Source organism: Salmo salar, unplaced genomic scaffold, assembly GCF_905237065.1.
Source record: "Salmo salar unplaced genomic scaffold, Ssal_v3.1, whole genome shotgun sequence".
Lineage (NCBI taxonomy): Eukaryota > Metazoa > Chordata > Actinopteri > Salmoniformes > Salmonidae > Salmo > Salmo salar.
In genome coordinates this window covers 106,532-121,650 of record NW_025548487.1, presented here as the reverse complement: position 1 = coordinate 121,650, position 15,119 = coordinate 106,532, and the positions used below count along the sequence as shown (strand labels likewise).

The 15,119-nt window shown below is 29.6% G+C and overlaps 1 protein-coding gene across 1 annotated transcript in view; it reads left to right on the top strand.

Moving 5' to 3' along the window:
• The window catches only part of LOC106594134 (cyclin-D-binding Myb-like transcription factor 1), a gene marked incomplete at its 5' end in the record, with an annotated part of 66,662 nt that extends 52,093 nt beyond the window's left edge, over nucleotides 1-14,569 (top strand). The window contains 2 exon segments of the mRNA XM_045712434.1: nucleotides 13,320-13,623; nucleotides 13,849-14,569. Of these exon segments, the coding sequence (XP_045568390.1) occupies nucleotides 13,320-13,623; nucleotides 13,849-13,883 (339 nt within the window). The 3' untranslated portion in view covers nucleotides 13,884-14,569.
• Between the last annotated feature and the right edge of the window lie 550 nt (nucleotides 14,570-15,119).

The following is a 15,119-nucleotide window of genomic DNA, read 5'->3' as shown; positions in this document are numbered from 1 at the left end:
ATAAATAACGCTCCCTCAGTAATATTATTATAAATAACGTTCCCTCAGTAATATTATTATAAATAACGCTCCCTCAGTAATATTATTATAAATAACGTTCCCCTCAGTAATATTATTATAAATAACGTTCCCTCCCTCAGTAATATTATTATAAATAACGTTCCCTCAGTAATATTATTATAAATAACGTTCCCTCAGTAATATTATTATAAATAACGTTCCCTCAGTAATATTATTATAAATAACGTTCCCTCAGTAATATTATTATAAATAACGTTCCCTCAGTAATATTATTATAAATAACGTTCCCTCCCTCAGTAATATTATTATAAATAACGTTCCCTCAGTAATATTATTATAAATAACGTTCCCTCAGTAATATTATTATAAATAACGCTCCCTCAGTAATATTATTATAAATAACGTTCCCTCAGTAATATTATTATAAATAACGTTCCCTCCCTCAGTAATATTATTATAAATAACGTTCCCTCAGTAATATTATTATAAATAACGTTCCCTCCCTCAGTAATATTATTATAAATAACGTTCCCTCAGTAATATTATTATAAATAACGTTCCCTCAGTAATATTATTATAAATAACGTTCCCTCCCTCAGTAATATTATTATAAATAACGTTCCCTCAGTAATATTATTATAAATAACGTTCCCTCAGTAATATTATTATAAATAACGTTCCCTCAGTAATATTATTATAAATAACGTTCCCTCCCTCAGTAATATTATTATAAATAACGCTCCCTCAGTAATATTATTATAAATAACGTTCCCTCAGTAATATTATTATAAATAACGTTCCCTCCCTCAGTAATATTATTATAAATAACGCTCCCTCAGTAATATTATTATAAATAACGTTCCCTCAGTAATATTATTATAAATAACGTTCCCTCAGTAATATTATTATAAATAACGTTCCCTCAGTAATATTATTATAAATAACGTTCCTCCCTCAGTAATATTATTATAAATAACGTTCCCTCAGTAATATTATTATAAATAACGTTCCCTCAGTAATATTATTATAAATAACGTTCCTCCCTCAGTAATATTATTATAAATAACGCTTCCCTCAGTAATATTATTATAAATAACGTTCCCTCAGTAATATTATTATAAATAACGTCCCCTCAGTAATATTATTATAAATAACGTTCCCTCCCTCAGTAATATTATTATAAATAACGTTCCCTCAGTAATATTATTATAAATAACGTTCCCTCAGTAATATTATTATAAATAACGCTCCCTCAGTAATATTATTATAAATAACGTTCCCTCAGTAATATTATTATAAATAACGTTCCTTCCCTCAGTAATATTATTATAAATAACGTTCCCTCAGTAATATTATTATAAATAACGTTCCTCCCTCAGTAATATTATTATAAATAACGTTCCCTCAGTAATATTATTATAAATAACGTCTCCTCAGTAATATTATTATAAATAACGTTCCCTCAGTAATATTATTATAAATAACGTCCCTCCCTCAGTAATATTATTATAAATAACGTTCCCTCAGTAATATTATTATAAATAACGTTCCCTCAGTAATATTATTATAAATAACGCTCCCTCAGTAATATTATTATAAATAACGTTCCCTCAGTAATATTATTATAAATAACGTCCTCCTCAGTAATATTATTATAAATAACGTTCCCTCAGTAATATTATTATAAATAACGTTCCCTCCTCAGTAATATTATTATAAATAACGTTCCCTCAGTAATATTATTATAAATAACGTTCCCTCAGTAATATTATTATAAATAACGTTCCCTCAGTAATATTATTATAAATAACGTTCCCCTCAGTAATATTATTATAAATAACGTTCCCTCAGTAATATTATTATAAATAACGCTCCCTCAGTAATATTATTATAAATAACGTTCCCTCCCTCAGTAATATTATTATAAATAACGCTCCCTCAGTAATATTATTATAAATAACGTTCCCTCAGTAATATTATTATAAATAACGCCCTCCCTCAGTAATATTATTATAAATAACGTTCCCTCAGTAATATTATTATAAATAACGTTCCCTCCTCAGTAATATTATTATAAATAACGCTCCCTCAGTAATATTATTATAAATAACGTTCCCTCAGTAATATTATTATAAATAACGTTCCCTCAGTAATATTATTATAAATAACGCTCCCTCAGTAATATTATTATAAATAACGTTCCCTCAGTAATATTATTATAAATAACGTTCCTCCTCAGTAATATTATTATAAATAACGTTCCCTCAGTAATATTATTATAAATAACGTTCCCTCAGTAATATTATTATAAATAACGTTCCCCTCAGTAATATTATTATAAATAACGTTCCCTCAGTAATATTATTATAAATAACGTTCCCTCAGTAATATTATTATAAATAACGTTCCCCCTCAGTAATATTATTATAAATAACGTTCCCTCAGTAATATTATTATAAATAACGTTCCCTCAGTAATATTATTATAAATAACGTTCCCCTCAGTAATATTATTATAAATAACGTTCCCTCCCTCAGTAATATTATTATAAATAACGTTCCCTCAGTAATATTATTATAAATAACGTTCCCTCAGTAATATTATTATAAATAACGTTCCCTCAGTAATATTATTATAAATAACGCTCCCTCAGTAATATTATTATAAATAACGCTCCCTCAGTAATATTATTATAAATAACGTTCCCTCAGTAATATTATTATAAATAACGCTCCCTCAGTAATATTATTATAAATAACGTTCCCTCAGTAATATTATTATAAATAACGTTCCCCCTCAGTAATATTATTATAAATAACGTTCCCCTCAGTAATATTATTATAAATAACGTTCCCTCAGTAATATTATTATAAATAACGTTCCCTCAGTAATATTATTATAAATAACGTTCCCTCCCTCAGTAATATTATTATAAATAACGTTCCCTCAGTAATATTATTATAAATAACGTTCCCTCAGTAATATTATTATAAATAACGTTCCTCCTCAGTAATATTATTATAAATAACGTTCCCTCAGTAATATTATTATAAATAACGCTCCCTCAGTAATATTATTATAAATAACGTTCCTCCCTCAGTAATATTATTATAAATAACGTTCCCTCAGTAATATTATTATAAATAACGTTCCCTCAGTAATATTATTATAAATAACGTTCCCTCAGTAATATTATTATAAATAACGTTCCCTCAGTAATATTATTATAAATAACGTCCCTCCCTCAGTAATATTATTATAAATAACGTTCTCCCTCAGTAATATTATTATAAATAACGTTCCCTCAGTAATATTATTATAAATAACGTTCCCCCTCAGTAATATTATTATAAATAACGCTCCCTCAGTAATATTATTATAAATAACGTTCCCTCAGTAATATTATTATAAATAACGTTCCCTCAGTAATATTATTATAAATAACGTTCCCCTCAGTAATATTATTATAAATAACGCTCCCTCAGTAATATTATTATAAATAACGTTCCCTCAGTAATATTATTATAAATAACGCTCCCTCAGTAATATTATTATAAATAACGTTCCCTCAGTAATATTATTATAAATAACGTTCCCTCAGTAATATTATTATAAATAACGTTCCCTCCCTCAGTAATATTATTATAAATAACGTTCCCTCCTCAGTAATATTATTATAAATAACGTTCCCTCAGTAATATTATTATAAATAACGTTCCCTCAGTAATATTATTATAAATAACGTTCCCTCAGTAATATTATTATAAATAACGCTCCCTCAGTAATATTATTATAAATAACGTTCCCTCAGTAATATTATTATAAATAACGTTCCCTCAGTAATATTATTATAAATAACGTTCCCCTCAGTAATATTATTATAAATAACGTTCCCTCCAGTAATATTATTATAAATAACGTCCTCCTCAGTAATATTATTATAAATAACGTTCCCTCAGTAATATTATTATAAATAACGTTCCCTCAGTAATATTATTATAAATAACGTTCCCTCAGTAATATTATTATAAATAACGCTCCCTCAGTAATATTATTATAAATAACGCTCCCTCAGTAATATTATTATAAATAACGTCTCCCTCAGTAATATTATTATAAATAACGTTCCCTCAGTAATATTATTATAAATAACGTTCCTCCCTCAGTAATATTATTATAAATAACGTTCCCTCAGTAATATTATTATAAATAACGTCCTCCTCAGTAATATTATTATAAATAACGCTCCCTCAGTAATATTATTATAAATAACGTTCCCTCAGTAATATTATTATAAATAACGTTCCCTCCAGTAATATTATTATAAATAACGTTTCCCTCAGTAATATTATTATAAATAACGTCCCCTCAGTAATATTATTATAAATAACGCTCCCTCAGTAATATTATTATAAATAACGTTCCCTCAGTAATATTATTATAAATAACGTTCCCTCAGTAATATTATTATAAATAACGTTCCTCCCTCAGTAATATTATTATAAATAACGTTCCCTCAGTAATATTATTATAAATAACGTTCCCTCAGTAATATTATTATAAATAACGTTCCCTCAGTAATATTATTATAAATAACGTTCCCTCAGTAATATTATTATAAATAACGTTCCCTCCCTCAGTAATATTATTATAAATAACGTTCCCTCAGTAATATTATTATAAATAACGTTCCCTCAGTAATATTATTATAAATAACGTTCCCTCAGTAATATTATTATAAATAACGTTCCCTCAGTAATATTATTATAAATAACGTTCCCTCAGTAATATTATTATAAATAACGTTCCTCCTCAGTAATATTATTATAAATAACGTTCCCTCCTCAGTAATATTATTATAAATAACGTTCCCTCAGTAATATTATTATAAATAACGTTCCCTCAGTAATATTATTATAAATAACGTTCCCCTCAGTAATATTATTATAAATAACGTTCCCTCAGTAATATTATTATAAATAACGCTCCCTCAGTAATATTATTATAAATAACGTTTCCCTCAGTAATATTATTATAAATAACGTTCCCTCAGTAATATTATTATAAATAACGTTCCCTCCCAGTAATATTATTATAAATAACGTTCCTCCTCAGTAATATTATTATAAATAACGTTCCCTCAGTAATATTATTATAAATAACGTTCCTCCCTCAGTAATATTATTATAAATAACGTTCCCTCCCTCAGTAATATTATTATAAATAACGTCTCCCTCAGTAATATTATTATAAATAACGTTCCCTCAGTAATATTATTATAAATAACGTTTTCCCTCAGTAATATTATTATAAATAACGTTCCCTCAGTAATATTATTATAAATAACGTTCCCTCCCTCAGTAATATTATTATAAATAACGTTCCCTCCCTCAGTAATATTATTATAAATAACGTTCCCTCCCTCAGTAATATTATTATAAATAACGTTCCCTCAGTAATATTATTATAAATAACGCTTCCCTCAGTAATATTATTATAAATAACGTTCCCTCCAGTAATATTATTATAAATAACGTTCCCTCCTCAGTAATATTATTATAAATAACGTTCCCTCAGTAATATTATTATAAATAACGTTCCCTCAGTAATATTATTATAAATAACGTTCCCCCTCAGTAATATTATTATAAATAACGCTCCCTCAGTAATATTATTATAAATAACGTTCCCTCCTCAGTAATATTATTATAAATAACGCTCCCTCAGTAATATTATTATAAATAACGTTCCCTCAGTAATATTATTATAAATAACGTTCCCTCAGTAATATTATTATAAATAACGTCCTCCCTCAGTAATATTATTATAAATAACGTTCCCTCCCTCAGTAATATTATTATAAATAACGTTCCCTCAGTAATATTATTATAAATAACGTTCCTCCCTCAGTAATATTATTATAAATAACGTTCCCTCCCTCAGTAATATTATTATAAATAACGTTCCCTCAGTAATATTATTATAAATAACGCTCCCTCAGTAATATTATTATAAATAACGTCTCCCTCAGTAATATTATTATAAATAACGCTCCCTCAGTAATATTATTATAAATAACGTTCCTCCTCAGTAATATTATTATAAATAACGTTCCCTCAGTAATATTATTATAAATAACGTTCCCTCAGTAATATTATTATAAATAACGTTCCCTCCTCAGTAATATTATTATAAATAACGTTCCCTCCTCAGTAATATTATTATAAATAACGCTCCCTCAGTAATATTATTATAAATAACGTTCCCTCAGTAATATTATTATAAATAACGTTCCTCCCTCAGTAATATTATTATAAATAACGTTCCCTCAGTAATATTATTATAAATAACGTTCCCTCAGTAATATTATTATAAATAACGCTCCCTCAGTAATATTATTATAAATAACGCTCCCTCAGTAATATTATTATAAATAACGTTCCCCTCAGTAATATTATTATAAATAACGTTCCCTCCTCAGTAATATTATTATAAATAACGTTCCCTCAGTAATATTATTATAAATAACGTTCCCTCAGTAATATTATTATAAATAACGTTCCCTCCCTCAGTAATATTATTATAAATAACGTTCCCTCAGTAATATTATTATAAATAACGTTCCCTCAGTAATATTATTATAAATAACGTTCCCCCCTCAGTAATATTATTATAAATAACGTTCCCTCAGTAATATTATTATAAATAACGTTCCCCCTCAGTAATATTATTATAAATAACGCTCCCTCAGTAATATTATTATAAATAACGTTCCCTCAGTAATATTATTATAAATAACGTTCCCCCCTCAGTAATATTATTATAAATAACGTTCCCCCTCAGTAATATTATTATAAATAACGTTCCCTCAGTAATATTATTATAAATAACGTTCCCTCAGTAATATTATTATAAATAACGTTCCCTCAGTAATATTATTATAAATAACGTTCCCCCTCAGTAATATTATTATAAATAACGTTCCCTCCCTCAGTAATATTATTATAAATAACGTTCCCTCAGTAATATTATTATAAATAACGTTCCCTCAGTAATATTATTATAAATAACGTTCCCTCCCAGTAATATTATTATAAATAACGTTCCCTCAGTAATATTATTATAAATAACGTTCCCTCAGTAATATTATTATAAATAACGTCCTCCCTCAGTAATATTATTATAAATAACGTTCCCTCAGTAATATTATTATAAATAACGTTCCCTCAGTAATATTATTATAAATAACGTTCCCCCCTCAGTAATATTATTATAAATAACGTTCCCTCAGTAATATTATTATAAATAACGTTCCCCCTCAGTAATATTATTATAAATAACGTTCCCTCCCTCAGTAATATTATTATAAATAACGTTCCCTCAGTAATATTATTATAAATAACGTTCCCTCAGTAATATTATTATAAATAACGTTCCCTCCCTCAGTAATATTATTATAAATAACGTTCCCTCCCTCAGTAATATTATTATAAATAACGTTCCCTCAGTAATATTATTATAAATAACGTTCCCTCAGTAATATTATTATAAATAACGTTCCTCCCTCAGTAATATTATTATAAATAACGTTCCCTCAGTAATATTATTATAAATAACGTTCCCTCAGTAATATTATTATAAATAACGCTCCCTCAGTAATATTATTATAAATAACGTTCCCTCAGTAATATTATTATAAATAACGTTCCCTCAGTAATATTATTATAAATAACGTTCCCTCCTCAGTAATATTATTATAAATAACGTTCCCTCAGTAATATTATTATAAATAACGTTCCCTCAGTAATATTATTATAAATAACGTTCCCTCAGTAATATTATTATAAATAACGTTCCCCCTCAGTAATATTATTATAAATAACGTTCCCTCAGTAATATTATTATAAATAACGTTCCCTCAGTAATATTATTATAAATAACGTTCCCTCAGTAATATTATTATAAATAACGCTCCCTCAGTAATATTATTATAAATAACGTTCCCTCAGTAATATTATTATAAATAACGTTCCCTCAGTAATATTATTATAAATAACGTTCCCTCCCTCAGTAATATTATTATAAATAACGTTCCCTCAGTAATATTATTATAAATAACGTTCCCTCAGTAATATTATTATAAATAACGTTCCCTCCCTCAGTAATATTATTATAAATAACGTTCCCTCAGTAATATTATTATAAATAACGTTCCCTCAGTAATATTATTATAAATAACGTTCCCTCCCTCAGTAATATTATTATAAATAACGTTCCCTCAGTAATATTATTATAAATAACGTTCCCTCAGTAATATTATTATAAATAACGTTCCTCCCTCAGTAATATTATTATAAATAACGTTCCCTCAGTAATATTATTATAAATAACGTTCCCCTCAGTAATATTATTATAAATAACGTTCCCTCAGTAATATTATTATAAATAACGTTCCCTCCCTCAGTAATATTATTATAAATAACGTTCCCCTCAGTAATATTATTATAAATAACGTTCCCTCAGTAATATTATTATAAATAACGTTCCCTCAGTAATATTATTATAAATAACGTTCCCTCAGTAATATTATTATAAATAACGTTCCCTCAGTAATATTATTATAAATAACGTTCTCCCTCAGTAATATTATTATAAATAACGTTCCCTCAGTAATATTATTATAAATAACGTTCCCTCAGTAATATTATTATAAATAACGTTCCTCCCTCAGTAATATTATTATAAATAACGTTCCCTCAGTAATATTATTATAAATAACGTTCCCTCCTCAGTAATATTATTATAAATAACGTTCCCTCCTCAGTAATATTATTATAAATAACGTTCCCTCAGTAATATTATTATAAATAACGTTCCTCCCTCAGTAATATTATTATAAATAACGTTCCCTCAGTAATATTATTATAAATAACGTTCCCTCAGTAATATTATTATAAATAACGTTCCCTCAGTAATATTATTATAAATAACGTTCCCTCAGTAATATTATTATAAATAACGTTCCCTCAGTAATATTATTATAAATAACGTTCCCTCCCTCAGTAATATTATTATAAATAACGTTCCCTCAGTAATATTATTATAAATAACGTTCCCTCAGTAATATTATTATAAATAACGTTCCCTCAGTAATATTATTATAAATAACGTTCCCTCCCTCAGTAATATTATTATAAATAACGTTCCCTCCCTCAGTAATATTATTATAAATAACGTTCCCTCAGTAATATTATTATAAATAACGTTCCCTCCCTCAGTAATATTATTATAAATAACGTTCCCTCAGTAATATTATTATAAATAACGTTCCCTCCTCAGTAATATTATTATAAATAACGTTCTCCCTCAGTAATATTATTATAAATAACGTTCCCTCAGTAATATTATTATAAATAACGCTCCCTCAGTAATATTATTATAAATAACGTTCCTCCTCAGTAATATTATTATAAATAACGTTCCCTCAGTAATATTATTATAAATAACGTTCCCTCAGTAATATTATTATAAATAACGTTCCCTCCCTCAGTAATATTATTATAAATAACGTTCCCTCAGTAATATTATTATAAATAACGTTCCCTCAGTAATATTATTATAAATAACGTTCCCTCCTCAGTAATATTATTATAAATAACGTTCCTCCCTCAGTAATATTATTATAAATAACGTTCCCTCAGTAATATTATTATAAATAACGTTCCCTCAGTAATATTATTATAAATAACGTTCCCTCAGTAATATTATTATAAATAACGTTCCCTCAGTAATATTATTATAAATAACGTTCCCTCCCTCAGTAATATTATTATAAATAACGTTCCCTCAGTAATATTATTATAAATAACGTTCCCTCAGTAATATTATTATAAATAACGTTCCCTCAGTAATATTATTATAAATAACGTTCCCTCCCTCAGTAATATTATTATAAATAACGTTCCCCCTCAGTAATATTATTATAAATAACGTTCTCCCTCAGTAATATTATTATAAATAACGTTCCCTCAGTAATATTATTATAAATAACGTTCCCTCAGTAATATTATTATAAATAACGTTCCCTCCCTCAGTAATATTATTATAAATAACGTTCCCTCAGTAATATTATTATAAATAACGTTCCCTCCCTCAGTAATATTATTATAAATAACGTTCCCTCCCTCAGTAATATTATTATAAATAACGTTCCCTCAGTAATATTATTATAAATAACGTTCCCCCTCAGTAATATTATTATAAATAACGTTCCCTCAGTAATATTATTATAAATAACGTTCCCTCAGTAATATTATTATAAATAACGTTCCCTCAGTAATATTATTATAAATAACGTTCCCTCCTCAGTAATATTATTATAAATAACGTTCCCTCAGTAATATTATTATAAATAACGTTCCCTCAGTAATATTATTATAAATAACGTTCCCCTCAGTAATATTATTATAAATAACGCTCCCTCAGTAATATTATTATAAATAACGTTCCCTCAGTAATATTATTATAAATAACGTTCCCTCAGTAATATTATTATAAATAACGCTCCCTCAGTAATATTATTATAAATAACGTTCCCTCAGTAATATTATTATAAATAACGTTCTCCCTCAGTAATATTATTATAAATAACGTTCCCTCCTCAGTAATATTATTATAAATAACGTTCCCTCCTCAGTAATATTATTATAAATAACGTTCCCCTCAGTAATATTATTATAAATAACGTTCCCTCCCTCAGTAATATTATTATAAATAACGTTCCCTCCCTCAGTAATATTATTATAAATAACGTTCCCTCAGTAATATTATTATAAATAACGTTCCCTCAGTAATATTATTATAAATAACGTTCCCTCCCTCAGTAATATTATTATAAATAACGTTCCCTCCTCAGTAATATTATTATAAATAACGTCCCTCAGTAATATTATTATAAATAACGTTCCCTCCCTCAGTAATATTATTATAAATAACGTTCCCTCCCTCAGTAATATTATTATAAATAACGTTCCCTCAGTAATATTATTATAAATAACGTTCTCCCTCAGTAATATTATTATAAATAACGTTCCCTCCCTCAGTAATATTATTATAAATAACGTTCCCTCAGTAATATTATTATAAATAACGTTCCCTCCCTCAGTAATATTATTATAAATAACGTTCCCTCCCTCAGTAATATTATTATAAATAACGTTCCCTCAGTAATATTATTATAAATAACGTTCCCTCAGTAATATTATTATAAATAACGTTCCCTCAGTAATATTATTATAAATAACGTTCCCTCAGTAATATTATTATAAATAACGTTCCCTCAGTAATATTATTATAAATAACGTTCCCTCAGTAATATTATTATAAATAACGTTCCCTCCCTCAGTAATATTATTATAAATAACGTTCCCTCAGTAATATTATTATAAATAACGTTCCCTCCCTCAGTAATATTATTATAAATAACGTTCCCTCCCTCAGTAATATTATTATAAATAACGTTCCCTCAGTAATATTATTATAAATAACGTTCCCTCAGTAATATTATTATAAATAACGTTCCCTCCCTCAGTAATATTATTATAAATAACGTTCCCTCAGTAATATTATTATAAATAACGTTCCCTCAGTAATATTATTATAAATAACGTTCCCTCCCTCAGTAATATTATTATAAATAACGTTCTCTCCTCAGTAATATTATTATAAATAACGTTCCCTCAGTAATATTATTATAAATAACGTCTCCCTCAGTAATATTATTATAAATAACGTTCCCTCAGTAATATTATTATAAATAACGTTCCCTCAGTAATATTATTATAAATAACGTTCCCCTCAGTAATATTATTATAAATAACGTTCCCTCAGTAATATTATTATAAATAACGTTCCCTCAGTAATATTATTATAAATAACGTTCCCTCCCTCAGTAATATTATTATAAATAACGTTTCCCCTCCCTCAGTAATATTATTATAAATAACGTTCTTCCCTCAGTAATATTATTATAAATAACGTTCCCTCAGTAATATTATTATAAATAACGTTCCCTCAGTAATATTATTATAAATAACGTTCCCTCAGTAATATTATTATAAATAACGTTCCCTCAGTAATATTATTATAAATAACGTTCCCTCAGTAATATTATTATAAATAACGTTCCCTCAGTAATATTATTATAAATAACGTTCCCTCAGTAATATTATTATAAATAACGTTCCCTCAGTAATATTATTATAAATAACGTTCACTCCCTCAGTAATATTATTATAAATAACGTTCCCTCAGTAATATTATTATAAATAACGTTCCCTCAGTAATATTATTATAAATAACGTTCCCTCCCTCAGTAATATTATTATAAATAACGTTCCCTCAGTAATATTATTATAAATAACGTTCCCTCAGTAATATTATTATAAATAACGTTCCCTCAGTAATATTATTATAAATAACGTTCCCTCAGTAATATTATTATAAATAACGTTCCCTCACTAGTCCTTAGTTAGTAATATACCCCTGGTGAACTAGTCCTTAGTCAGTAATATACCCCTGGTGAACTAGTCCTTAGTTAGTAATATACCCCTGGTGAACTAGTCCTTAGTTAGTAATATACCCCTGGTGAACTAGTCCTTAGTTAGTAATATACCCCTGGTGAACTAGTCCTTAGTTAGTAATATACCCCTGGTGAACTAGTCCTTAGTTAGTAATATACCCCTGGTGAACTAGTCCTTAGTTAGTAATATACCCCTGGTGAACTAGTCCTTAGTTAGTAATATACCCCTGGTGAACTAGTCCTTAGTTAGTAATATACCCCTGGTGAACTAGTCCTTAGTCAGTAATATACCCCTGGTGAACTAGTCCTTAGTTAGTAATATACCCCTGGTGAACTAGTCCTTAGTAATATACCCCTGGTGAACTAGTCCTTAGTTAGTAATATAACCCTGGTGAACTAGTCCTTAGTTAGTAATATACCCCTGGTGAACTAGTCCTTAGTTAGTAATATAACCCTGGTGAACTAGTCCTTAGTCAGTAATATACCCCTGGTTAACTAGTCCTCAGTAATATACCCCTGGTGAACTAGTCCTTAGTTAGTAATATACTCCTGGTGAACTAGTCCTCAGTAATATACCCCTGGTTAACTAGTCCTTAGTTAGTAATATACCCCTGGTTAACTAGTCCTCAGTAATATAACCCTGGTTAACTAGTCCTTAGTAATAATGTTCTCTCCCATAGAAACTAGTTATTATCTGACTGCAGCGTTTTGTTTTCAGACGGAGGGTGTTTGTTCCAACGACAGCAGCGTCTTCATTCAGACGGTCACCTCTGACCACACCTCTCCAGAGCCTCTCTGCCAATCACAGCTGGTTGTGGAGATGCAGGGGGAGGAGCCTGAGCAGAACTTCCTGATTGGTTCCTCAGAAGGCGGAGCCACCGAGACTCCGGAGCCAATGACAGACAGTTTTACTGCCACGGTCCTGGACGCTCCCTCTCAGGAGGAGCAGGTGGTGGATTCTGGGATAGCGAAGGGGGCGGTGCTTATCGTTTCTCCTACAAATGTCAGCAGCACACTGACAGGTACACACACACACACACACACACACCCTCACACACACACACACACACACACCTACACACACACACACACCCTCACACCCTCACACACACACACACACACCCTCACACACACACACCCTCTCATCCTCCTCCTCTTCTCTCTCATCCTCCTCCTCCTCTCTCATCCTCCTCCTCTTCTCTCATCCTCCTCCTCCTCTCTCATCCTCCTCCTCTTCTCTCCTTCAGATCTGATCCTTGAGAACCAGGATGTCTCTGACTGAGCTGGATAACATCATCACTGATGGAGCCAATCGAACAGCAGAGTGGACATGTCATCATTTTGGACATTATTTCTGATTGGCTGAGTTGGCCATTAAGCCCCTCCCCTTTAAATGTTCTCTTTGGTCAGAGGTGAGACTATGACATCATCATGGGCTCCTGTGGGGGCCGGCCTGACCGTGTGTGTGTGTGTGTGTGTGTGTGTGTGTGTGTGAGAGGGTGTGTGTTGCAGAACGGTCTTTCCAAACTGTCCGTTCTATGTACTTCATGCAGCCAGAGCCACACTGAGTGGACTAAGCACTTCCTAATATTGAGTTGCAACCCCAAGTCTCAATTGTCTGAAAGCTTAAAAATCCTTCTTTAACATGTCTCCTCCCCTTCATCTACACTGATTGAAGTGGATTTAACAAGTGACATCAATAAGGGATCATAATCTTTCACCTGGATTCACCTGGTCAGTCCGTCATGGATAGAGCAGGTGTTCTTAATGTTTTGTCCACTCAGTGTGGTAGATTCTCTGGCCGCTCCGCCTCAGAACAGCACCCTACAGTTTCTAGGTCCCGGTGTTTTCTGTTGTAACCGTCGGCCTGCTGACCACACGAACAACAGGACAGATTCATCTGACACTGTGAATTATATCTGCATTTACTTTTATTTATGTGTAATTAAAAACTTCCACAGTTGTTAATCCGGTGTGTTTCAGTACCGTCTGTCGATCGTCCGACACTTTATCCCCGGTTATACCTGCTCCTTTGTCCTGATCTGTCCCACATTCTGATTTAATGTGTCCCATATTCTGAAATAGCATGGGGGGGGGACATGTCCCATATTCTGAAATAGCATGGGGGTGGACATGTCCCATATTCTGAAATAGCATGGGGGGGGACATGTCCCATATTCTGAAATAGCATCGGGGTGGACATGTCCCATATTCTGAAATAGCATGGGGGTGGACATGTCCCATATTCTGAAATAGCATGGGGGGACATGTCCCATATTCTGAAATAGCATGGGGGGGACATGTCCCATATTCTGAAATAGCATGGGGGGGACATGTCCCATATTCTGAAATAGCATGGGGGGGACATGTCCCATATTCTGAAATAGCATGGGGGTGGACATGTCCCATATTCTGAAATAGCATGGGGGGGGACATGTCCCATATTCTGAAATAGCATGGGGGTGGACATGTCCCATATTCTGAAATAGCATGGGGGTGGACATGTCCCATATTCTGA